General features: G+C 32.3%; 2 protein-coding genes across 3 annotated transcripts; both read right to left on the bottom strand.

The window, feature by feature from the left end:
• Positions 1-1,822: 1,822 nt before the first annotated feature.
• Positions 1,823-16,565, bottom strand: LOC112037196 (sugar transporter ERD6-like 5). Its single transcript, XM_065764095.1, has 23 exons — positions 16,376-16,565; positions 12,039-12,169; positions 8,687-8,746; positions 7,414-7,479; positions 7,265-7,330; positions 7,113-7,188; positions 6,967-7,031; positions 6,640-6,732; positions 6,476-6,556; positions 6,308-6,392; positions 6,175-6,218; positions 6,041-6,103; positions 5,905-5,964; positions 5,756-5,809; positions 5,202-5,261; positions 4,963-5,077; positions 4,750-4,867; positions 3,306-3,384; positions 3,170-3,229; positions 3,021-3,074; positions 2,467-2,526; positions 2,228-2,342; positions 1,823-2,132 (listed from the first exon to the last, which is right to left on the bottom strand). Exons 1-23 carry the CDS (start codon positions 16,563-16,565, stop codon positions 2,008-2,010), a joined length of 1,920 nt encoding a protein of 639 aa, XP_065620167.1. The 3' UTR covers positions 1,823-2,007.
• Positions 16,566-21,550: 4,985 nt separating this feature from the next.
• LOC112037195 (sugar transporter ERD6-like 5) lies at positions 21,551-25,137 on the bottom strand (the record flags this gene model as incomplete). 2 transcript variants are annotated; one of them, XM_065764100.1, is given in 16 exon segments in its annotated part: positions 21,551-21,899; positions 21,987-22,101; positions 22,220-22,279; positions 22,496-22,549; positions 22,644-22,703; positions 22,780-22,842; positions 22,917-22,960; positions 23,050-23,134; positions 23,218-23,298; positions 23,382-23,474; positions 23,709-23,773; positions 23,856-23,931; positions 24,008-24,073; positions 24,157-24,222; positions 24,888-24,947; positions 25,048-25,137. In XM_065764100.1, coding segments are annotated over 16 exon segments (1,203 nt in total), but the record flags the coding sequence as incomplete, so codon positions are not given.
• Between the last annotated feature and the right edge of the window lie 2,634 nt (positions 25,138-27,771).

Genomic DNA, 27,771 nt, shown 5'->3' with positions numbered 1-27,771 from the left:
AATAAATTCTGGCGTAGCCAAATCCTCCTCAAGATCGAAAGTTGGCCCTTCTCTATCAGAAATCGATAAACCTTTACAATGATTTGTAAGATCATCCATGATTTCACTGTTTCCCAAACCCCCGAAAGAAAGAAACCACTAGCCTTAAGGATAACCTTGTTATCCTAAGGGACAAAAGCACCTACGAGTAGGGACACAATATTCTACAGCCTAGGAGAAGTTCATAGAGAAACTTTCACTAGCCAGAGAAACTTTTCAACTTGCTTAGGCTCGCCACATTTAGTTGGGTGTGAAGTTTTTTGTCAAATTTTTTTGTATCCATTGAGTATAGGCTTTCTTTTTCATCTAAGCTCATTACTAACCTAACTTTTTTATTTAGCATTGCACCCCCTAAATTGCTATTTTACCAACCTACCCACTCAAATTGAGCTTTATCCAAGTGTCGGTTGCTAAAAAATTTTGGCAACCATACAACCTACTATCCATGGTTGCTAAACATAAAAGTAAATAAAAGTACAAAAAAGATGGAAGAGAGAGATGGGAGAGAAGAGAGAGAATGAGTTGATAGGGTAGTTCATATTATTTTAATGAGTCGTATGTAAAAATAAAAATTAGGATGTTATGTGAATTATAAAATGAGTTGGTAAAATAGATAAAATATATATATATATATATATATATTGTAAAATAGATAATTTTTTACAAACTGGGATGTGAATGCTTCCCATTAATAATTTGCCATGTAATGTAATCATGTGTGAAATTTTTTGTCCAATATTCTGTAATTTAGTGGATGAGCAAGACTAGTCCACTTGGGCCCTTGGCTAATGGATCTCTTTACGAATGAATGGGCCATTTCTTGGCGGAATATGTGTCCGACCTTGAAGCCCAAGTCAATATACGAGAAAGGCCATATCACTTCGGTCGCAGATCTCTTTATGGAAGAATAGGTTCTTTCCCAGTTGACTAAGTGCCAAACCTTGAAACCCAAGTCAGCAAATGAATGAGACTAGTAGGCCTTTATGGCGATGGATCCTTTAATGGACAAAAGGGCTCTTAATGGCTGATTACATGCAACACCACCAAAAACCCAACATCAGACAAACCATACACAGCCCCTTTAGGCCATGGGCCTCGTTCCTCTAATATGGACGACTTAAAGTCCCTAGAGAGTGGTGACCCTACTCAGCCACAAACGGCATATGCCTGATATCATAAGGTTATATGCAGATATGGGCAGAAAACATGCTGAATTCATGTGTGACAACCTAACTCATAACCAAGCCTTTACTCTAAGTTCATAGGCTTGGCCATGAGCAAGTGTCACACCAATGGAGTGAAGTTCGATTTTTATGATTACTCGAGCAAATATCACGCAAAGTTCGATCGATCTTTCTGTTTGAGGCATTTTAAGTTTCACGTGATGGTCTAGTTGAGTGAATTGAAGCTCGAGCAAGGCAATTTCCATGAGCGAAGCATCTAACAGCGGTATAATGATAAATGCTTTGGTTTTCATTAATAAATCTATGGAACCAAGTAGTTTAAAGTTTTCACCTCATATTGTGCTTCGCATTATGGACACATACCAATTCATAATGCACCCAAATTGAAGCAAATGTGTTTTTAAGGTTTGGAAAATTAAAAATAAATTAGAAAAAGGTCAAACCTAGTTAACAGTGGTTTTTGCGTTGTGAATTCATTCTTGCATTTGTGCTTTTCTTATGACACCACTCTTCATACCTCTTTCACTGGGATGTTTTCGCGCATTGGCTTCCAAACTCAAGCTGGTCTCCATTCTCTCAACATAAGTTTGAGGGGTCTATTAGAATATAAGAGCAGTTGGGCCATTGCTCTAAGTTTCTTGTATATTTATATATTCAAACCTTGAAAATGACTAGAAGTGGTAGTTATCCTAAAAGGCTATTGTCCTTATGTGATTGCATTTTCAAACTTATCAAATTGTAATATACATTGATGATTGAGGACATATAACACCAAAAAAAAAATTTATTGCTGGATATGAGTAAATGATGCTTGGATTTCTTCTAGTGTACGCCCCTTAGTCTCTGGAACTATTTTACCAATAAATAAAATTCCCACACCACATATAACAGCAAATATGAAGAATGTCCCTGAAATGATTTGCCCAAAACCATCATTAAATTCATTTTAAAAAATTAGTGTATACAATATAATCTAGATGAAGTTTGATTATAAGAGGCATCACCTGCTGAGCTCCACTCAAATAAATAATTGAAAGTGTAAGAAACAACCCAAGAACCAGTCCAGCTGACCAATGTCACAAGGCTTCCAGCTAAACCCTTTATATTTATTGGAAATATCTGGGGGGGAAAAACAAAAACATTAATTAATTTCAAGCTAATGTCTTGTTGTAATGTCACACTCTTGCTTAAATTTGTAAAAGTTATGGAGCAGAAAAATGAAGCTTAACAAAAGTGGTCATACCTCAGACATAATAATCCATGGTATTCCACCCATGCCTAGCTCAAAAGAGCCCAAGTATACCTAATTGCATAATTATATGATCAATACACAACTGGACAAGTAACACATGAAAACTTTATGCTCAATTGCTCAATAACTCAAGTTCGACTTACTCGAGCCAACATTTTGTGTTCCCTAGTAAATATTGTATGTGCAAGGCATGGGAGAGATAAAGCAAACAAAAATGGATCTTGGGTGTTAAACAGATGTGTATTGCACAGCAGTTGGCGTTTTAAGATATAGGCAAGCATTGCTACCAAGGCCTGACCAGTGACTCTTTGTTTTGGGAGCAATAAGGTCAACTTGCTTGGACTTTGGCTTTAATTACTTTGATTTATTTGAAACTGCTTACAACTTGCTTAATTTAGTAGAAAAAACTAATGCAGAAATTCCCATCTTAGATTTTTCTTTTTTATTCTTTTTTTGAAAAACAAAATAGGAGGAAAGTAAAATCTTTCTTCTGGTATTTCAATTTAAAAAAATGAAAATGTTTCCTTGTAGTTAGTTTGCATTACCAACACACCAATAAGCACCAAAATGGGAATGAGCTCCTTCCCGCTTTGCAGATCCTGCTTATGAAATTTTCAACTTTTTAGGATGAAGAAATAATTTAAAAATAATTAAACACGGTATAGATATTTATAAAGTCTGCTTAATATTTAACCTGCAAGAAGAATGAGAATCCAGTGAGGACACAACCTAAGCAAGCTCCAGTCGCAGATATCTGCAGGCATTGGCAGAATTCAGTATTGGATTGTCAATTAACCACAAACATAAATTGAATTTTGCTCAGCTCTGACCATTAGAAGCGGTCGTCTTCCACACTTATCTATCAAGAGTACTCCTAAAGTTGTCATTAGAATCTGCAGAGGAATGAAAAATAGATAAAATATATATATATATATATATATTGTAAAATAGATAATTTTTTACAAACTGGGATGTGAATGCTTCCCATTAATAATTTGCCATGTAATGTAATCATGTGTGAAATTTTTTGTCCAATATTCTGTAATTTAGTGGATGAGCAAGACTAGTCCACTTGGGCCCTTGGCTAATGGATCTCTTTACGAATGAATGGGCCATTTCTTGGCGGAATATGTGTCCGACCTTGAAGCCCAAGTCAATATACGAGAAAGGCCATATCACTTCGGTCGCAGATCTCTTTATGGAAGAATAGGTTCTTTCCCAGTTGACTAAGTGCCAAACCTTGAAACCCAAGTCAGCAAATGAATGAGACTAGTAGGCCTTTATGGCGATGGATCCTTTAATGGACAAAAGGGCTCTTAATGGCTGATTACATGCAACACCACCAAAAACCCAACATCAGACAAACCATACACAGCCCCTTTAGGCCATGGGCCTCGTTCCTCTAATATGGACGACTTAAAGTCCCTAGAGAGTGGTGACCCTACTCAGCCACAAACGGCATATGCCTGATATCATAAGGTTATATGCAGATATGGGCAGAAAACATGCTGAATTCATGTGTGACAACCTAACTCATAACCAAGCCTTTACTCTAAGTTCATAGGCTTGGCCATGAGCAAGTGTCACACCAATGGAGTGAAGTTCGATTTTTATGATTACTCGAGCAAATATCACGCAAAGTTCGATCGATCTTTCTGTTTGAGGCATTTTAAGTTTCACGTGATGGTCTAGTTGAGTGAATTGAAGCTCGAGCAAGGCAATTTCCATGAGCGAAGCATCTAACAGCGGTATAATGATAAATGCTTTGGTTTTCATTAATAAATCTATGGAACCAAGTAGTTTAAAGTTTTCACCTCATATTGTGCTTCGCATTATGGACACATACCAATTCATAATGCACCCAAATTGAAGCAAATGTGTTTTTAAGGTTTGGAAAATTAAAAATAAATTAGAAAAAGGTCAAACCTAGTTAACAGTGGTTTTTGCGTTGTGAATTCATTCTTGCATTTGTGCTTTTCTTATGACACCACTCTTCATACCTCTTTCACTGGGATGTTTTCGCGCATTGGCTTCCAAACTCAAGCTGGTCTCCATTCTCTCAACATAAGTTTGAGGGGTCTATTAGAATATAAGAGCAGTTGGGCCATTGCTCTAAGTTTCTTGTATATTTATATATTCAAACCTTGAAAATGACTAGAAGTGGTAGTTATCCTAAAAGGCTATTGTCCTTATGTGATTGCATTTTCAAACTTATCAAATTGTAATATACATTGATGATTGAGGACATATAACACCAAAAAAAAAATTTATTGCTGGATATGAGTAAATGATGCTTGGATTTCTTCTAGTGTACGCCCCTTAGTCTCTGGAACTATTTTACCAATAAATAAAATTCCCACACCACATATAACAGCAAATATGAAGAATGTCCCTGAAATGATTTGCCCAAAACCATCATTAAATTCATTTTAAAAAATTAGTGTATACAATATAATCTAGATGAAGTTTGATTATAAGAGGCATCACCTGCTGAGCTCCACTCAAATAAATAATTGAAAGTGTAAGAAACAACCCAAGAACCAGTCCAGCTGACCAATGTCACAAGGCTTCCAGCTAAACCCTTTATATTTATTGGAAATATCTGGGGGGGAAAAACAAAAACATTAATTAATTTCAAGCTAATGTCTTGTTGTAATGTCACACTCTTGCTTAAATTTGTAAAAGTTATGGAGCAGAAAAATGAAGCTTAACAAAAGTGGTCATACCTCAGACATAATAATCCATGGTATTCCACCCATGCCTAGCTCAAAAGAGCCCAAGTATACCTAATTGCATAATTATATGATCAATACACAACTGGACAAGTAACACATGAAAACTTTATGCTCAATTGCTCAATAACTCAAGTTCGACTTACTCGAGCCAACATTTTGTGTTCCCTAGTAAACATTGTATGTGCAAGGCATGGGAGAGATAAAGCAAACAAAAATGGATCTTGGGTGTTAAACAGATGTGTATTGCACAGCAGTTGGCGTTTTAAGATATAGGCAAGCATTGCTACCAAGGCCTGACCAGTGACTCTTTGTTTTGGGAGCAATAAGGTCAACTTGCTTGGACTTTGGCTTTAATTACTTTGATTTATTTGAAACTGCTTACAACTTGCTTAATTTAGTAGAAAAAACTAATGCAGAAATTCCCATCTTAGATTTTTCTTTTTTATTCTTTTTTTGAAAAACAAAATAGGAGGAAAGTAAAATCTTTCTTCTGGTATTTCAATTTAAAAAAATGAAAATGTTTCCTTGTAGTTAGTTTGCATTACCAACACACCAATAAGCACCAAAATGGGAATGAGCTCCTTCCCGCTTTGCAGATCCTGCTTATGAAATTTTCAACTTTTTAGGATGAAGAAATAATTTAAAAATAATTAAACACGGTATAGATATTTATAAAGTCTGCTTAATATTTAACCTGCAAGAAGAATGAGAATCCAGTGAGGACACAACCTAAGCAAGCTCCAGTCGCAGATATCTGCAGGCATTGGCAGAATTCAGTATTGGATTGTCAATTAACCACAAACATAAATTGAATTTTGCTCAGCTCTGACCATTAGAAGCGGTCGTCTTCCACACTTATCTATCAAGAGTACTCCTAAAGTTGTCATTAGAATCTGCAGAGGAATGATTACTGAATTTCAGAAAAGAAGAAAGTTATAAACCATATATAAAAAGAATTACAAACCTGAACAACTGCTGCTAATATAGTCCCAATCTTACTTGAAAAACCTGTCACACAACAACTATTATGTCTTCATTTCTCTATGATTTGTTTCTTTCAACTAACCATAAGAAATTGCAATAGTCACATTATTTACCTGCTGACTCAAATATAGAACTTGTATAAAATGCAAACCCATTAAGTCCTCCAAATTCTTGAAATGCCATCAGCCCAACTGCAACCTAAAACAGTTTCAAATTTTCTTGACACCACAAAAGATATTGAAGGAAATAGGCAACACGTAAGAATAATTGATAATGCTTACTATGATTGAATAAGCATATTTCCCCTGGAATAGGTGCAGAACTCCATCTTCAGATATCCATTGAAAGTTTTCGGTATATTCCTGAAAGACAAGGAAAGCCAATTGCATTACTTGTTTTCAATGTTAGCTGCTCCTTCATGAAGTTTGAACAAAAATGAAATTACAATGATATCAGCTGCTTCTTGAGAAATATCAGCATTTTCTCCCCTAAGGAATTGCAGCTTAACTTCAAACTCTTCTAAGCGACCACATTTGGCCTGCATGTAATGAGACTCATCACTCATCATATGAATATGCATAGTGATGAAACACTATTGCTTCATTAATTCCTAAACTAGAACTACAATGTTAAATTTGGTTTTCACTTGTTTTAGGCTTTGACATGTACCAGGAAAAAGAAGAGTAAGCAAAATTTGCTCCCTTCTTGGTTAATGCACCATGTACAAGCCAACCTGAAAAAAAAAATCAAGAATACATTGAACTGGACTAACCAACCATCTAGGAGACTCAGGAATGAAAAATAGGCCAAGCAGATGTGCTAGACACGGAATGATTCCTGAAAAATGAAAATGATGTCACATACAAGCCAAGTTCATGGAGCTTTGTTTTGATTGATTAACAACTATACAAGACTAACCTATTAGAGCCAAGGTGCGCCAATTGACAAGAGAACCAATAAGAAATGTGAGAGCCTTACCACAACCTATCATCAACTGAAAAGTGGATAATACATAGGCACATAAACGATGAAGCTTACTCCTAATTCAAATCAGTGATCAGACCATCTACCTGACTAAGTGATGTAAATGATCCCCTAACATTCTTAGGTGTAATTTCAGCAATATAAACAGGAACCTGTAAAAGAATTTTGAAAAATCATTCTTCATCACTTCGATAAATGATCAAATTTGATGTTCAAACTTTGTAATTATAATTACCACATAAGAAAGAATCCCAATTCCACATCCCACTAAAAATCTTCCGAGGTCAAGCCACCAAGCATCCTGTTAAATCACAAATTTTATGTTATGACTTTTTTTCTACTTTTTAATATCATTCCCTTCTGTTTGATTCCACCTAAACAATTAATTATCCACTATGGTTACTGACCCAGCCTTCACTTTTTATCTTTAACTAGTCGCAGACCCGCGCGTTGCGCGTGATAATTTTTTAGGTAAAATACTATTTTAGTTCCTAGAATTTTTAAAGAATTTTTTTTTTAAAAATATATAGTTTTATCATATTTTTCATAATCTTGTCTATAATGTTTTTTTACCATTATCACATATTTATTGGTTGATGATTTGCATAACATAGAAATTAAATAAGAGGAAGAAATATTCATTAGATCTTTTTAAGTCATGGTGTATGAAGATTATAATTATATAAATATATATAAGGTTAAATGAAATGTCAAAAAATAAGATTATAAAATTTTCCAACTTTATTTCTAATATAATTTCTAAATTACTGAAGAACATCTTATTTTTAGTTATGATAGGAATTATAATTTCTCTAGTTAGAGTTTGATTAGTTTAAGTTTAAATTTTGTATTATATTATTTTTTATTGTTGATTACTGATTTAATTAAGTGAATGTAATGGTTGATTTTATTGCACTACAAAGTTTTCAATGTCTATTGTATAACCATCTCTATTTTATTTCTTACTCCTCTTGACCACCTTTTTATAATTGTGATTGCAAAAACTGTAAAGATGTTCACCTACAAATATCATAATGATCAAAATAAATAAAACCCATTATACAAAATTTTGACATCTAAATAAATAAAATAAAAAATAAAAAAGCAGCACCTAGTGTTGCATTCAATTCTTAAAAGTGTAATTTTTGATGTGGATACCTAAAGTGAATCATCGAATATTCACCTTTTTGATTCTTTGAAACCATAAAAGACGGGAAGAACAAAAGGAGGAGATAATGACTAAGATTAAAAAAAATGCTAATAATTTAAAAACAATCATTCAAACTTCAATGAATAAAAATCATCTAATAAAATATAAGTACAACCAAATACATGTTATATTATTTTTATCTATAAATTAATTAAATGATAAATAGAAGTAAATTTTAATCAGGTACATTTATAAACTATAATGTTATATGATATGTTGATTAATTTAAAAACAAATAAATATATGATAATAAAAGAATGAAAAAAAAAAAGAAAAAAAAGAAGAAGAAGAAGAATACCTCTGTACTTAGGAAAGTGGGAATGCCTGAATATGCTTCACAATCAAAGGGCCTACACGGCTACAGCAAACACAATTGCTTTTGTAGAAAAAATTTTATCCATACACGTGGGTGGTTGTCTCTAGTTTGCTTTAATATTTATTCACTGTTCACACAGAACAAAAGCAATGTTACACTTTACATTGTAAATGACGAAACATAGAGGAAACTCAGGAAAGTAAAACAGGAAAAGAAAGAAAAAGAAGGAGGCAGAGTTGAGTTGTTGAGAGAATGAGAGCTAAGGCGCCATGCCAGAGATAGAAGCAGTCGAACAAGAAAGCGAGAGAGAGAGAGAGAGAGAGAGAGAGAGAGAGAGAGAGAGGGAGAGAAGGAAAATCACTTATAGACCTCAGAGTCGTTGAGGGAGCGGCCATTCAGCTGAGTCACAAACCAGAGTATTTTTCCTTCTTTTAATTTTTTTTTATTGAAAGTAGAAAACACTAATTTTTTAAAGTAGTGCCTTTTGCACTGACTTGCATAATAACATTAATAATGGTATATACCATATGGTAAAGGGCATTGCAATTATACAACAATATAACCTTAGAATAGTATTTGTCAATGACGTGTTTGGATATCCCAGGAAGACAAAATCCTTACATTTTTTTTTTCTTCGGATCATCTTCAAGGCAATAATTTAATTCCCTACAAGACAAGTCTAGAATAATGCTATTTCAAACAATTATGAGGATAGAACCTACACATGCAGCCATATAGTCTCAAAGTTCAAAGTGGCGTGAAAAGGAGAGAGAGTTACTTGTGTAGAAAAATGTCTGCAACTGTGTGCTGATGCAGTGCCTCCAGCCTTCAATCTTACTACTGCTATGGGGCAAGTAAGCCTTAAAAGTGTTAAAATAGCTATGCATCTCAAAATTCTGAATGTCTAATTATTTATTTATCATTAATTAGATTAGAAAGCCAAAGGTTTGAAGTTTTGAAACTGTCTTTGGAAGAAAGCCAAAGGCCTGAAGTTTTAATTGGCGTTAGCAAGCTGAAGGGCTAAAGTTTTGAAACCATGAAACACAGGGAGAGGAAAAGGAGGGGAGACAGAAAGGATTGCCATTAAAGAGTAAAGACTATTTGGATTGGGTTTGGGCTTATGGATTGGTGGACGTATAGCATTAACGTGAGGTATTTCTTTTTAGCAATATTTTATAATTTAGGAAAAATATTTTAAAATTATTGGAAAAATAATGGTAATGACATGGCTGCTGATGTGGCTCAATGTGAGTGTAGCAACATTAAATACTACGCTTTAGCTTTTAGTAATATATAGATTATGTCTTTTTATTATTTGATCCTCATATAATCATTTACAATCAGATAGCCTGTAAACTGTGAAATTATACCCAAAGGAACAACAAGTATTGCAAATATCCTACTTGGTGACATGTTTTGAAGTATATCTAGAATTTGAGCTTGAAATTCAAACAAGTGACTTCTTCTAATGTTAAACCCAAAGCTATTCTTCAAAATTGGGGAAAGAATGTAGGCTGCAAATAATCAAACATAAGTGAAAAGAAAAAGTGTTAGAATTGATGTTGGGATTATGAGAGAGAGAGAGAGTACAAATACACACAAAAATTAACATGCTTTGACTTGGTGGCCTATATCCACAGCAAAAAGCCTTGAGCAATTACATCTTTACTATATTACACTATATATTATAACAAGCCCATTGAGATTAACACTAGGCAAACCATAAAATGACCTAGAGTATAGTACAAGTTAGACTTGCTATATAAGCATCACAATATAAGTAGTAAGTACAATAATCTGGATAGATATCTTTAGCAACTTCCATTAAACTCAATGTGAAAGCTTGAAGATATCTCGAATTTGAAATGTGCATAAGATCATGAAGGAAAGTGACCATATAGGGCCATACTGGAAGTTGAATGAACTAGGCCTGGGCACGATGTTGAATGAACAAGGCCTAGGCACGATGTACAATGGAACATGTGAGCATAGTTCTTAGAATCGGACTGGACCAGGAGGTCAAACCTTGAAAACCGGAAACTAGGATGAAAAGCAGTTTTTTTAGCATAAAAAATCAGGCATATGTGGCAATTCCGTGAACGGGGTTGGACCGCACGAACCAGTGGCAAGAACTGTGCGGTCCAACCCCTTAGCAATTTTTTTAAAAATTTTTTTATAAAAACAACTTAACACAATTTTATTCTACTTAATTAAATTATCCATCTCTTACAAGGAATAAAAAAAATTTATAATTAAAATCCTTCAAAGATATTCAACTTTACTTCAAAAATTAATCATAAATTTTAATGTTTTCATAGTTATTATTTTATTTTATTAACTTTCTTATTTAATTATTAAATATATGCTTGAAAATCAATAAATTTCCCTCACATATATAGATATATTAGTCAATTTTGCTAGTTTTATAAATTTAATATCTATATTTAGACTTTAATTAATTATTAAATTAATTATGACATCATCGCGGTTTGACCTCAAAAATCTTGAACATCTCCTTTTTACGGTTCAATGAACGGTCTGGGTCTAAAAACCTTACATGTGAGGTAGTTAATGTTAGTAATGAATGGATGTTGGAGAAAAACTACATTGGTGGGCAAAGGAAAATGGTAGAGGAACAATGACTAGAAGATGGCATATGCAAGAAAAATGACAATGGTATGACAGTCAGTGACAAATAGTGGTTAGAGGACGTCGACACCAATAGCCTGAGGAGAGGAGCACAGCTAGTCAGAAGACACCAACAAAGGATAGCATCATGGGAGTTGAAAGATAATAGCGTACTCACAAGAGTCAAAAGACATTGGTAGAAAACAATGGAATATTTCAAGAATCAAAATATTCTATTAGGATTTAATAAATAATTTAATAATTGGGGGTATATTTTCTCATTTTCAACACTTAATGGGAAAAATTTTTCGGTTTTTAGTTGTGAATAGCCCCAAAAATAAAGACAGAAAAATGCTTTTCTCCTAGATATATTAACCCTAAATTGACCATAGAATAAATTTGGTTAATTTAGGCATGTAGTACAAAAATTGTAATACTAACACAATAAATTTGGATAGGCGTTTCTAACAAAAATAAATTTTAAATAGAGGAAAAGGTTCTAAAAGAAGTGTTAAAATGGAAAACAGAAAAGCAGATTACACCTTTGCAAATACTATTGCAAGCTACCCGAGGATGCAGAATGTTTCTGAAACTCCCATTGCTTGTTTTACAAGATAAACTAATATTAATTAGTTGAAAATGTTGGTAGATTGTGAAACTGAAAATTTAGAGGTTGTAGAATTATTTAGAGCATGAAATAACTTACACCTTTCCTACCAATGAAATCCGCAAATTTCCCACTAAATACTGCACCTAACATTGCTCCAATTGTCAATATTGAACCAAAAATTGAATACTGCGCACCATATGTGAAAACAGAAATGAGGAAAAATGAATCTAAATCAAGGAATGAAACAGGCAGAAAAACAAAAAACAAAATTATGCACTTAAACCACTTTTATTAATGTAAAAATCCTTTGTACTAATCAACACATGACTTGCCTTACAATTATGTAAATCGATACAATCTTGTATAAAAAAATAAAGATAAACTATAAATTACCTCCTTATAGATTTCCTTATAACTTCAGTGGATTTAGTACTCATTTGGCATCCCATTTTGAAATAGTAAATATAGTTTTTTAACCTCACTTCTTCTTCTTCTTCTTTTCTATTAAAAATTTAAAACAGCCTCATTATTTTCATACTACAACTTTTTCAAACAATATCCATCTTCAAAAGTTTTTTTTTAAATTAAAAAAAAAAAAAAAAAAAAAAAAAAAAAAAAAAAAAAATGATTTAATTTTGTAACTTTTACACTTCCCACAATAACCTTTTATTGTATGCTTCATTCTTGTTAAAATTTAAACAAAGAGAATATTTAAGGATCAAATTGAAATGATTTTGAAATTTAATGGATTAAATTGATAAAAGTAATAATTAATGGACCAGATTGAGCTTCACCTAATATTTGGGGACCAAATTAGTAATTTAACTCTCTCTCTCACTCTCTCTGCAATCAATGCCCACAGCACACCCATGCCCACTAATGGCTCTAACGAGATTGGCAAAGTTCCCTAACAAAACGTGGAGCTAATAACGAAGGATCCAAATTATCGGTGTTACAAAGGTTTACTTGGCCTGATTAAAAAAAAAGAAAAAAAAAGGCTTTCTTGGCCCATTAAAGTTGTAATTTAAGTTTAATAGGTACTATAAAGATGAACCCATGTTTTGGTAAAGGAAAATTCATTTTCTAATCAATAGTTATTGGTTTTTGGTGTTAGAATAATGGTTAAAAGAATAAATTTATTGTTTCCAACCACGTTAGTATTTGAAAAAAGTCATAGTTTATCATGGTATTATACTACTATAGAAGAAGTTCTTTCCTACTCAAGCTAATGATTTATCATTTATGATTGTTTGTAGGTGGGATATTCTTCACCCGCCGAATCTGGAATTGAGGATGACCTTGGCCTTACTTCAGCGGAGGTTAAATTTAACTAAAGTAGTATTTAAACATTTTATTACATTATCTAAATAGTATTTAAACAGACAATGCCTTTAGTCTTTATACACATTTATCTTGTGGTGGTTCAATGTTTGGATTTCACACTGATAGATTCACCTAGCCACACACACACACACAAAAAAAAAAAAAAAACAGTTTTTGAGTGATTGTTTATATATATATATATATATAAGAAATAGTTAGAAAATTTTGTACATATTAAAGATATCAATGCTCAATTTCTTGTCAAGCCCAAGTCCAATTCTATTTGGTGTGTAAGCAAGAGAAATAGAGCTTCTTTCAATTCCAAAGAACTTGGCCTTGATATCTTTAACCATAAATATGTAGTTATCAAAGTTTTTTTTGTTGTTGATGTAGGCAGGTTGTTGTTCTAAATCACACAAATCTCTCTCTCTCTCTCTCTCTCTCTCTCTCTACATATTTATTTATTTTTCTCGATTTTCACATTGTATCATGGCTATGTTGTATCCTTTTTAACATAGTATTAGAAAAATATGAGTTGGACCACCGCACACCCTTGGTGCAATGGTTGTTCCACAAGTATAAGTGCTTATAGGGTGTAAGGGGTAAGGGTCGAGGTTCAAGTCTCCATGAGGAAGTTTCACATACATATACACTTAGATTAGGTTAGAGTAGAATTCTATCTTGTATCAAAAAAAGAAAAATACGAGTTGGGGTTCAANAATCTGGCCTTGATATCTTTAACCATAAATATGTAGTTATCAAAGTTTTTTTTGTTGTTGATGTAGGCAGGTTGTTGTTCTAAATCACACAAATCTCTCTCTCTCTCTCTCTCTCTCTCTCTCTACATATTTATTTATTTTTCTCGATTTTCACATTGTATCATGGCTATGTTGTATCCTTTTTAACATAGTATTAGAAAAATATGAGTTGGACCACCGCACACCCTTGGTGCAATGGTTGTTCCACAAGTATAAGTGCTTATAGGGTGTAAGGGGTAAGGGTCGAGGTTCAAGTCTCCATGAGGAAGTTTCACATACATATACACTTAGATTAGGTTAGAGTAGAATTCTATCTTGTATCAAAAAAGAAAAATACGAGTTGGGGTTCAAAAAAGCATCGTGATGGATGTTGTCAACCACTTGGAGATAGATATCTTAAGAGGGTAATAAGCCTTGGAGGATCGATCAAAAAGGCCTGAGATTAGTTTTTTTTTTCTTTTTTTTTTTTGAGAGAAAGGTAAGAATAGATGAGTCATTAGTTAGTAATTCTAATAAAAAAATTAAATTAAAATCTTCATTTTGGTTGGGGGGGGGGTGGGTGTGGAAGATGAACAAACCAGTAGTGTCTTAATATACTGCAATCAACCTGAATAGTGTAGGGTGTGTCGTATGAGTCATGAGCATGAACTCTTTTATGAGTTGGGCCTAATTTGCCAGTAGCCAGCCCAAGCTAAGACCTGGGTATGCTCTTCAAGTGTGTTTAAGACCTACACCTATTACAATTGTATGACTTTTTTTGTCAAGAAATTTGTAACTTAATTGAAAGTTTATCCTGTTTCTAATAGAAAAGTTTAGCTTTTAAATTCTCATTTCCCCAACAATCGAATTATCAAAAAGGAAAAAAAATGTAAAGTGAAGTTTTTTCCTAAGAAATCTTTTGAGGCTAAGGGTTTCAAACCCAAGATTATGAGGCCTTAAAAGCCGATTAGGCCAACGCCATGAAGTTATGAGATACTTTTTAAAAAAGCATTGTTTTTAAAGCAAAATTATGTTTTTGCACCACAACTTTTCACGTCAATAACACTTCCATGAATTTTATTATATAATCAATTATGTTTTTTTTAAAACCATGCTTTCAAAATCATTAGTTGACTCAAAAGGACACTAGGTGACCATTTCATACAACCTAAACTATTACTTCTCTTCTTGCTCCAAAAAAAAAAAAAAATCTATCACTTCTCTACTTCTTTTTTGAGAAACAACTATTACTTCTCTTAAAAGTTAAATAGAGATGAGAATTATGGATGATTTTGACTTGATTTTAAATGTTGAAAGTCTAAGTTGACTTAATTAATATCTAAGAGTCTAAATTGAACTTTGTCCAATGGATGAATATTAAATTAGTAATTTAATCAAATAAGGAGAGAGAGAGAGAGAGAGAGAGAGAGAGATCACTAATGGCACAACAATGTATTATTTATTATTTAACATGCTATATATTTGGCCATATACATACACAAAAAATAAATTTTGATTTGAAAAGTAATAAAGATATTAAATTGTCACATTTATAATTTAACGATCAAATTCAAAATTTTGAATTTAAGGGATCAAAGCCAAACTTACCTCGAGTGTTTGGAATTGGAAGTATAATTTTTCCATAACAATATTTAATTTTTTATTCCTGGAAAACATATATAGAATTTCTTAACCCACATAAATATACAGAAACTAAACATTTGGGACACACCAAAAAAAAATAATAATAATAACAAAATCTAAATACTCAATACCCAAGCTTAAGTATATGTTTAGAAACAGCTTATTTAACTTTTTGCTAAAAATACCATAAATAAAAGGTAAAAGTTAAATAAAAAAAGAATGTGACTTACGTGAGTCCTGCAAATAGTAGAAAAAATAAGTAAAAGTTAATAAAATAAGTAAAAAAATTCATGTGGGACCTACAAATAGTAGAAAAAATAATAAGCAATAAGGTGGCTTATAAGTACATTTCAAACGAGCACTTAGTGTTAAAAAAACTCTTAGCTCAATTAACATATTGAGATATTTCTAATGAAGATGTTTAAAGTTCAAATCTTTTACCCCAACTATCAAATTATATATATACCCAAACTTCAACAATGATGGCGATCCCATACCACCAAGGAAGAAGGAACGTTTCCTAGTTCCTGCAATTAACTAGTATAGAGAAACCAAACATACCTAAACCAAAAGAAAAGAGACCCCAAACTCGAATCGTCCATCAATATGCTTCCCCCAGTATCACCATATGTATGCAATACATTTTACCACTCAACTTATTAATTCAACAAAACCTTTAACTACAAAAGGATACTAATAGGTTCATCAAAAAAAGGATAGTGATAGTACTTCCTGCACTTCCAAAAGTAAATGATCCACATACGGCCGCTAATGTGCTAAGCACAACAATAGATGCGGTGGTTGATGAGGATTCACTTAGCTGCATACCACCATGATCACTACTGCTCCATTGATCATTATTATCGTGCTTTTGTTTGAGAAGTAGTGACCTTCTTGTTGTTGCTGCTTCTTCTTCCATGCTTTCTACTAAAATCACTTTCTTTGTGTGAGATGAAAAGTAAGGGATATTTCAATGGGATAAATTTGAAGAGAGGCTGACTGAATCAGCTAGAAGAAGTTGAAAAAAGGTTGAGGAAAAGGAAAAAAAAAATGTATCAAATAGCACCTTATTTCAAAGTGATGAGCAATTCAGCACCACTATAGAGACTTGTGAGATGAAAAGACCTTTTATGTAAAGAGCATTCCGACATATGATTTAGAAATATCAGCATCAAAGTTTTATAATCTAACACTAACATGAATAGAAAGAGTTGTCAATGAATTTATCAATAAATGGCCTATTTTTCTGGGGGGGTTTGTATTTGGGGTAGATTCCCTTGTCTTCACCGCTAAGAGCCAAAAATAATAAATAAATTAATAAATCTCTACCAAAGTTGTAAAAGTTTGACCCAATAAGAATGATATTAAAAAGAGAAAGGATCAATATAGAGGTGATGAGATTATGGGACCCTAACCCATCATTTTATAAAGTTAATTTCACTGCTTCTCTTGACAATATGCCTCTAGATTAGAAGCCGGAGAGCTCATTGTTAATAAATCTAATTAATTTTGGATCATTGAATCTAATCCAACTTAAATGTAAATAAATTAATCAAAATGCTGCTTTAGTTGTAGTCAAGTTTTATAACTATGGTTTATTTATTATTAGTCTAGGATTTATTCTACTATAATTTTTTTATGTTAAACATTAAAGGATGTAATCAAGTGCTTTAATTAATACTCTTCAATAAGTTCGTTGTAATACATAAAATATATATAATACATAAAATCTTAGATACGATATTTCAACCTATGATATATGTTATATAATGATTGTTTTTTGTCATTAAATCAAGATTAATTGCCAACGAAGGCTTGGCTGAGTGGGTAAGGTTCGTTCGCTTCATGCACCACACATAGGTTCGAATCCTGCTACCCGCAAGAGTCCGTTGGTGGGCATCCTTAGTAGGATAACTCCCCGCACAGTGATACAGAAAGACCCTCGAGATCGGGCTACCCTGACCGAGGCCACTGGTGCCCTGCTCGAGGGTGTAATATAACCATAAAGGCCCCCATTTTTACCTATCAAGATTAATTGATTTTTTGTGTAGACGAGATTCAAACTCTAAATCTCTTATTTAATGACAAGAGAATATAGGATATCCTAAAGTTTTAAAAAGTCATTAACGACTCTATTATGGATTTTTGCCTTTAAATCCAAAATATATTAATTTTCTTTGTTTTCTCTTTGCTCTTTATTTTCTACTTCATACTTTCTAACATGGTATATTATATATTCTTTATTTTCTTTGATATATTTATATTTTATATATATTTTTTAATATGGGATATCCAAATATCAAAATATTAATGCACAAGTGAGCTTGATGTGGTTTAGAATTGTAAAAAGTGATTGAAAATTCAGATTTATAAACTTTTAATTAATTAAAATTTTAAGGTTGTACTCATGTTAGTACAATACTAATTGTACTTAACATTGACCACTAGTTGGAACATAATGGAATTTTTTTTGAACATCTATCAAACATGTTACAATATAATAGGATATTATACATTAGGCATTAAAAAAAGATATTATATATTATTAGGATCTTACAATAAATATGTAAGCTATTATTTTGCAAAAGGAGAAAATTTGGCAACAAACTTTGTTCTAGCCTAAGGCTACAATCCCTACTAAAGAATTTAACAATATTATATAGGCGTAAATACACTTTTAGTCCCTACATTTTGACGTTTTTCCATTTTAGTCCTTATATTTTATTTTTTTTCCACTTTTGGTCTCTAAACCAATTAATGCATTTCATTTTAGTCCTTTTCGTCAGTTAACCGATGGAAATAGCTGAGGTGGCAGCCGGAGCAATTAAAATATTATAAAAATATCACATCACCCATGACTCATCAGCATATAAATTTAAAAAATTAATTTATTAATTTTAAATAAATAATAAAAATAAAAACAGAATTAAAAACTAAAATTCAAATCAATAAACATCTAAAAGGTTTTTGAACAAGAACACCAACCCAAAAATTTTAAAACCTAAAAAATTAACACAAGATCCAAACCTGAACACTATTCTCAAACCGGCCACACACTTTTTCTTTTTTTCATCTCAAACTCAAACTCTATTCTCTCATCTCAAACTCAAACTACACGGCCACACACTATTCTCTCATCTCAACCAACCCAAACCAAAAAAAAAAAAAAAAAAAAAAAACCCAGAAAAACACATCTCAAACCCAGCAAACCGACCTCAAGAAAACCCAGATCCGATGGCTAGAGCACCCGATTAGCCCGGAGCTTTGCAGTGTCACCGAGCTCGAACAATTTAACTCCGGCAATGAGGCCAGAAGCTCCACCGCCTAGAGCTCCGAGGAGGTAGTCACAGCCGGTGAAGAAGGTGAGGTTGTCGCTGAGATTATGGCAGCTTCGGCGAGCTTCTTCGTCGAAGAGGAATTGTGGGGCGGTGGGGAGTTGGTAGATGTTGCGAATTGGGATCGAGACTTGGATCCTTTGGTACGGGTCGTAGAATCGGGTCTGGGTATTATTCGGGTTGGGTTTCCATCGGAGAGAAGAGCTCGTTGGCGGGGAGCATAGCCTCCGGATCTGGTTTTGCTTGAGTGGGTTTGCTGGGTACAACTTGCTTGAGATGGGTTTTTCTGAGTTTGAAATTTTTTTGTTTGGATTGATTTGGTACTTTGGGGCTTTAGGATTTGATGGTTTTTCTAGGTTTGAGAAAATGGTGCCTTTGAGATTTATGATTTTGTTTTTTAGGTGAAATTTTTTGGGTTTTTTATGTGTTTGTTTCCTAAGAAAATTTTTGGGTTTTGCTAGTTTGTTGATTGGGGAATAACATGATATTCATGTGCTGGGAAAGAAGAAATGTTCTTACGAAAAAAAAAAAAAAAATTAGATTAATGTTCTTTGTGTTTTGAAATTTGAGTTTGTGTTTGGTTCTGGTTTGAGCTCTTGTGTTCTTGTTCTTTTGTTGAATATTCTTGTGTGTTCTTGTTCTTTTGTTGAATGTTCTTGTGTTAGATCTAAATTGGGTTTAATTTGATTCAATGGATTTAATTTTGAATTTGTGTTCTTGGTTTGATTTTCTAACTTATTTTTACGTTTTAAAATTTTTTTTATGTTTTTTAATTTTGTTAAAATTAATAAATTAATTTTTTAAATTTATATGTTGTGTGTCATGGGTGATGTGGCATTTTTATAATATTTTAATTGCTCCGACTACCACCTCAGCTACTTCCGTCGGTTGACTGACGGAAATGATTAAAATGAAACTCGTTAATTGGTTTAGGGACTAAAAGTGGAAAAAATAAAATGTAGGGACTAAAATGAAAAAACATCAAAATGTAGAGACTAAAAGTGCATTTACGCTTATTATATATTTTGAAAAGCACAAAATTTAGTACAAAATCAGTTGTAGTTTTAGGCTACAAACTCATTCAATATCTTTTTAATTGATGTAAATTTTGACAAATCTACCATTGGATTACATCTTCTTCTTGTATCCTCCATGTTTACAAAATTTCAAGAAAATTAAAGATCAATAACAATGTCATTAATAAATTTTTAAATTACAAGTTTTTGTAATTTAAAATTATACATAAAATATAAGTTTATAAATTATATAGTAAATAATATCCGATTGACACAAAATTTGACATGTGTATTAAAAACGTAAAGAACATAAAATTCAACAGTTAGTTTTCAAAATATACAGTAATATTTACTTTATTGTGTGAGATTATAGCCTAAGACTACAACCAATTTTGTAGCTAAATTTTGTCCTTTTGAAAATCTAACCACTGAATTACATGTTCTTTATATTATTAACACATATATCAAATTTCATATTAATTAGATATTATTTACTATTCAATCCATAAATTTATTTTTTATAAATAATTTTAGTTTATAAAAATTTGAAATTTAAACATTTAATTGATGACATAGTTATTGATCTTTGATCTTTTAAAACTTTTGCAAGCATGAAATATACAATAAGAAAATTTAATCTAATAGTAGATTTAATAAAATTCACATTTAATTAAAAGATATTGAGCGGAGTTATAGGAGAAGCAAACTTTCCTAAGTTCTAATTGCTAATGTTCTAGCGCTCAGTTTTTTTTTTTTTAATTAAAATTAAAATCTGTCCAACCCAACCCATGTGGATTGGGCTGGGATTTTTTTCAACCACTCATAATGGGTTGGATTGAAAAAGCCTCTCAACCCAACCCAACCCAACCCATACACACCATTAATTATATATTTTAGTTAAACATAACCCATGGAATCTGTCATCATCATGATCCTCCTTTAGTGTCACGAACTAGTTTAATAAAGTCTTCCAATAGAGGGAGAAAACAAAAAAGAAAATAAATGCAATAATGCTAGAAAATTTTTATTTTCACAAGTTCATATTTGTGGGAAAAAAATAACCAATTTTTATGTCGGAAATGAAGATCTGAGAACCAATTTTTCTACAAACAAAATGGTTAGGTGGCCCGTCAGACTCAAGCCCAGCAAAATCATATATGTGTTAGTAATTTATCACAGATCAAAAGTAAAGAAAGTGAAAATGAAATCATTAATTAGCCTAGAATTTCTGGGTTGAATTCCATGAATTGATATAGAACACTCTCATTGATTGCACATCAGACTTTAAGGCCCAAGTCAGTGGATGTCTATAGAGACGAAACTGATGAATGTGCTCTATTTCTTGGTGGAATTTGTGTCCGACCTTGAAGCCCAAGTAAACATAAAACATTATGAGCAAGCCAGCAAGGCCAGGTTACTTTGGTTGGAAATCTCTTTATGGACGATTACATTCTTTTTCATGTGACCCAAGTCAGCTAATTTTTGTTTTCTGATTTCATTTTTAGTCCATTTTTGCATTCAAGCTTTCATTATGGCACAATTCCTCGTACCTCTTTCACCGAGACATTTTCATGCATTAGCTTCCAAACTCAAGTTTGAAGGGGCCCATTGTTCTAGCCTTCTTGTATATTTGTATACAATTCAGATCTTGAAGATGACAAGAAGTGTTGGTTGGCCTAAAGGCTATTGTCCTGTGTGACTGCATTTTCAAGGTTCAAACTTATCAAATTGTGATTATATATATTGATGCTGGATGCCATATATTACAAAATTTTTCTTATTGTTGGATATGAGTAAATGATGCTTGGATTTCTTCAAGTGTACGCCCCTTGGTCTCTGGAATCAGCTTATTAATAAATATAATTCCCATACCACATATGACTGCAAATATGAAGAATGTCCCTGCAATGATTTTCCCAAAACCATCATTAAATTGATTAAAAGAAATAGTGTAGACTATATATATGGTCTAGATGAAGTTTGTATCACCTGCTGAGCTCCACTCAAATAAATAGTTGAAAGCATAAGATACAACCCAAGAACACATCCAATTGACCAATGTCACAAGGCTTCCAGCTGAACTCTTTATGTTTATTGGAAATATCTGAGGGGAAAAAACATTAATTAATTTCAAGCTAATGCATTGCTGAAATGTTACACTCTAGCTTAAATTTGTAATAGCTATGGAGTAGAAAAATGAAGCTTAACAAAGGTGGCCATACCTCAGACATAATAATCCATGGTATTCCTCCCATGCCTAACTCAAAAGAGCCCAAGTATACCTAATTGCATAATCATATGATCAATACACAACTGGGCAAGTAACACATGAAAACTTTATGCTCATTAACTCAAGTTCTTACTGTGACTTACTCGAGCCAAAACTTTAGATTTTTCTTTTTCTTTTTTTGAGAAAAATAGGGGGAAAGTAAAACCTTTCTTCTGGTATTTCAATTAGAAAAAAATGAAAAAGTTTCCTTATGGTTAGTTTGCATTACCAACACACCAATAAGCACCAAAATGGGAATGACCTCCTTCCCGATATGAAGATCCTGCTTATGGCATTTCCAACTTTTTAGGATAAAGTAATACTTTAAAATAATTAATCACAGTACAAATATTTATAAAGTCTGCTTAATATTTAACCTGCAAGAAGAATGAGAATCCAGTGAGGACACAACCTAAGCATGTTCCGGCTGTAGAAATCTGCAGGCATTGCCAAAATTCAGTGTTGGATTATCAATTAACTAAAAGCATAAATTGAATTTTGCTCTGCTCTAACCATTAGAAGTGGCCGTCTTCCACACTTATCTATCAAGAGTACTCCCAAAGTTGTCATTAGAATCTGCAGAGGAATGATTACTCAATTTTGGAAGAGAAACAAGTTATAAACCACATATATGAAGAATTACACCAAACCTGAGCAACTGCTGCTGCTATAATGCCAATGTTACTTGAAAAGCCTGTCACACAACAACTATTATGTCTTCATTTCTCTGTGATTTGTTTCTTTCAACTAACCATAAGAAATTGCAGTTGTCACATTATTTACCTGCTAACTCAAATATAGAACTTGTATAAAATGAAAACCCATTAAGTCCTCCAAATTCTTGGAAAGCCATCAGCCCAACTGCAACCTAAAACATTTTCAAATTTTCTTGACACCAACAAAGATATTGAAGGAAATAGGCAACACGTAAGAATAATTGATAATGCTTACCATGACTGAATAAGCATATTTCCCCTGGAATAGGTGTAGAACTCCATCTTCAGATATCCATCGAAGGTTTTCGATATATTCCTGAAAGACAAGGAAAGCCACTTGCATCACTTGTTTTCAATGTTAGCTACTCCTTCATGAAGTTTGACCAAAAAAGAAATTACAATGATATCAGCTGCTTCTTGAGAAATATCAGCATTCTCTCCCCTAAGGATTTGCAGCATAGCTTCAAATTCTTTTAAGCGACCACATTTGGCCTACATGTAATGACACTCGTCACTCATCATATGAATATGCATAGTGATGAAATACTACTGCTTTATTAATTCTTGAACTAAAATTGCAATGTTAACTTTGGTTTTCACTTGCTTAGGCTTTGACAAGTACCATGGAAAAAGAAGAATAAGCAAAATTTTGTCTCTTCTTGATTAATGCAGCATGTACAAGCCAACCAAAAAAAAAAAAACAAGAATATATTGAATTGGACTCACCAACCATCTAGGAGATTCAGGAATGAAAAATAGGCCAAGCAGATGCACTAAACAAGGAATGATTGCTGAAAAATGAAAATGTCATCACATACAAGCGAACTTCATGGAATGATGTTTTGATTGTATTAATATCTATACAAGACTGACCTATTAGAGCCACGGTGCGCCAATGGACAAGTGAGCCAATGAGAAATGTGAGCGCTTTGCCACAACCTATCATCAACTGCTAAGTGGATAATATATAGGCACATAAGCAATTAAGCTGACTACTAATTCAAATCAATGATCAGACCATGTACCTCACTAAGTGATGTAAATGCTCCCCTAACATTCTTGGGTGTAATTTCAGAAATATAAACAGGAACCTGTAAAAGAAATTTTAAATATCATTCTGCATCACTTGAATAAGTGATTAAATTTGAAGTTTAAACTTTGTAATTGTAATTACCACATAGGAAAGAACCCCAATTCCACATCCCACTAAAAATCTTCCAAGGTCAAGCCACCAAACATCCTGTTAAATCACAGGTTTTATGTTATTACTTTCTTTTCTTTTTTTCACTTTCTGGTAGAGATGCAATGATTTCATTCACTTCTGTTTGATTCCACCTAAAAAATTTATTTTCTTCTATGGTTCTTGTCCCAACATTCACTTTTGTTCTTTAATTCAATATTTTTTTTATTATTTGATCGTTATATAATCATTTACAATCAGATAAGAGAGAAGCACTATTGTCTAGAAGACACTAGCAAAGGATAGCATCATTGGAGCCGAAAGATATAGTAAAGGATAGCATACTCATAAGAGTTGAAAGACTTCAGTAGAGGACAATAAAATATTTCATGAATCAAAAGATTTTGTTGTGGTTTAACATATAGTTCATCGTAAGGAGTGTTTGCTCACTTTCAGTACTTAAAGGGAAAGATTATTCGATTTTAAAGTTTAGGGGGTAATTGTGAACTACCCCAAAGATAAAGGGGGTAAAAGTACCTATTCTCCTAGATGTATTAATTCTATTAAAGCATAGAATAAATTTGGTTAATTTAGGCTTGTAGTAAAAAATTCTAATACTAACACAATAAATTTGGATAGGTATTTCTAACAAAAAGAAATTTTAAATAAGGAAAAGGTCATGAAAGAATTGTTAAAAATTAAAAAAAAAAAAAAGTAGATAACACCTTTGAAAATACTATTGCAAGCCACCCGAAGATGCAGAATATTTCTGAAACTCCCATTGCCTGCTTTAACAAGATAAATTAATACTAATTAATTAGTTGAAAATGTTGGTAGAATTATATATAGGGGTGACAAAATTATTTAGAGGATCAAATAACTTACACCTTTCCTACCAATGAAATCCGCAATTTTCCCACTAAATATTGCACCTAACATTCCTCCAATTGTTAATATCGAACCAAAAAATGAATACTGCACCATATGTGAAAATGGAAATGAAGAAAAATTAGTCTAAAAGTCGAGGAATGAAACAAGGAGAAAAACAAAAATACAAAATTCTGCAACTCAACTTCTCCATCAAAATCACCAAAAAGTTTCCCTTTACATTTTTTTTTTTTTTTCTTTTGATAATTTGATAGTCAGAGAAATGAGTGTTTGAAGTTTTTACTTCTCTATTGAAAACATCATATTATTTAAATTAAGTTTTAACAACTTCATTTTACATTCTATAGGCTAATAAGACATACCGAAGAAGTAGGAGAATTACCAGAAAAGCCATACAATTGCAATGGGAGTAAGTGGTCTTAAAAATACTCGAAGAGTTGGCCCAAGCTTCAGTTTGGGCTGGCTATTGGCAGATCAGGCCCGACCCATGAGAGAGTTCATGCTCGTTTTGTTTTAATTGGGTCTATGGGAGATACATAGATCAAGTAGTTCTTTACCCCTTTCTTCCAAAAAAAAAAAAAAAAAAAAAAAGGTCGTTCTTTTCCCTTATAAGAAAGTAATGCCCGAGAGGCTTAAATAGAGATAGAGGGTGTGTGTTATATATGCTTCTCAAATATATATATATATATAAGAAATTGCTAGAAAATTTTGTACATTTTGAAGATATCAAAGCTTAATTCCTAGTCAAGGTTCAAGTCCAATTCTATTTGGTGTACAAGCAAGATAAAGAGAAGATATTTTGATTTTGAGGAACTTGGCCTTAATATCTTTAACAATAAATACATAGTTATCAAAGACTTTCCATTAATTGTTGATAATTGATATAGGTCGTTAGGCAGGTTGTTATGCCGAATCACATTTACTCTCTCTCATGCTTTGTTTCTCTACAATATTTTATTTATTTATTTATTTTTCGAATTTCACATGGTATTATATATGATCTTTTATCTTTTTTAACATAGTATTAGAACCACAACTCTAATATCATATAAAAATAGAGCAAATAAAATATTGATGTGTGCATTAAAACTCCTTCATATCTTAAACATGATTGGATTTGGGCCTTCATTAGGAATTGAGTATTATAGAATCAATTTTAAATGATTTTAAAACTATAAAAGAATATAGAGCACAACTATTTTAAGTTAAAGCTAATTTATGAAAGAATATATATATATATATATATATTAATCATAGAACAATTATTTTAACATAAATTTCAATATATATGAAACAATAATATAATTTGAATAATTTTAAAAGACATACTCGGTGTACAACTTAGACTTGAAAATTTGATTAACAATTTTTTTTTAACTTAAAATTTCTTGTTCCGCTGCTTGGTTGGTCATGTTTTGAAAAGTAGATAGTCATGTACAAGAGATTTATTTTTTTATTTTATTTTTTATTTATTTGATTGGAAGTCATGGACAAGAGTTGTTAACTCAGAATGTCAGTGGACTCTTAAAACACAGACAAACAAACAAACAAATAAAACAACAACAACATGCCAGAGCAGCCAACAACCCGTATGGAAGATAACATTACATTTAACGAAAGGAATTAACAAGGAATTTTAGACAAGAAATTAAGGTTAAGCCAGTGCCTGAAATCCATCACAAAGAAGTCTTGGGAGGGAGTTAAGACTTAAGAACACCAACCCAAAATTGCATGCAAAATTTCAGTTATGTATGTATTGTTGACTCGGGTTGTAGTTTCCAAAGATTGAGCATTAGCAGGACAAAGAGCCAATGAATTATGGAGGTAACAGATCTAGAAGAAAGAAGGTTTCTAGTGGCAAGTCTTTCATGATTGTATAACCAAAAGAAAATTTTAATCTCTGGGAGAGTTTGGCTATCCATTGGCATAGGTTTGTTCTCATGTCATTTGATTGAGGTCAAGAACCCGAGTTTAAAATACATTGGAGGTACAATTTTGGTTCACTCAGGATGTCTATGGGTTAACCTTATTGGGACCCCAATAGCCCTAGGGCTGAGGTTTAGATATGATTAAATCCTAATTGGATTTTTTTTTTCTATTTTACCTTTTATATTCCACTTATATTTCGCAAATTACAATTTGTTACATATTTAATTTTTTTATTTTAAGCTTTGAATATTTTATAAAAAAATGTTAAATAAATACATGATAAGTTATAATTGGTGGAATATAAAGTGAGACATATAATTTGTATATAATTAAAATTCCATGAGTGTGTTTGACTGTTTGTGACCCTCTATCTCTATTTAAGCCTCTCGGGCATTACTTTCTTATAAGGGAAAAGAACGACCTTTTTTTTTTTTTTTTTTTTTTTGTAAGAAAGGGGTAAAGAACTACTTGATCTATGTATCTCCCATAGACCCAATTAAAACAAAACGAGCATGAACTCTCTCATGGGTCGGGCCTGATCTGCCAATAGCCAGCCCAAACTGAAGCTTGGGCCAACTCTTCGAGTATTTTTAAGACCACTTACTCCCATTGCAATTGTATGGCTTTTCTGGTAATTCTCCTACTTCTTCGGTATGTCTTATTAGCCTATAGAATGTAAAATGAAGTTGTTAAAACTTAATTTAAATAATATGATGTTTTCAATAGAGAAGTAAAAACTTCAAACACTCATTTCTCTGACTATCAAATTATCAAAAGAAAAAAAAAAAAAAA

The sequence above is a fragment of the Quercus suber genome, unplaced genomic scaffold (genome assembly GCF_002906115.3).
Source record: "Quercus suber isolate HL8 unplaced genomic scaffold, Cork oak 2.0 scaffold_541, whole genome shotgun sequence".
NCBI lineage: Eukaryota > Viridiplantae > Streptophyta > Magnoliopsida > Fagales > Fagaceae > Quercus > Quercus suber.
The sequence above is the reverse complement of the archived record's forward strand: the minus strand, read 5'-3'. Positions and strand labels throughout refer to the sequence as shown.

Coding starts and splice junctions, on each gene's coding strand:
- LOC112037196 (XM_065764095.1), bottom strand. CDS start 16,565: ATGGAAGAAGAAGCAGCAACAACAAGAAGGTCACTACTTCTCAAACAA. Junction 7,189..7,264: donor CATTTACATCACTTAGTCAG/GTAGATGGTCTG, acceptor TCCACTTTTCAG/TTGATGATAGGTTGTGGTAA. Junction 6,733..6,966: donor CTGAGTCTCCTAGATGGTTG/GTTAGTCCAGTT, acceptor CATTACATGCAG/GCCAAATGTGGTCGCTTAGA.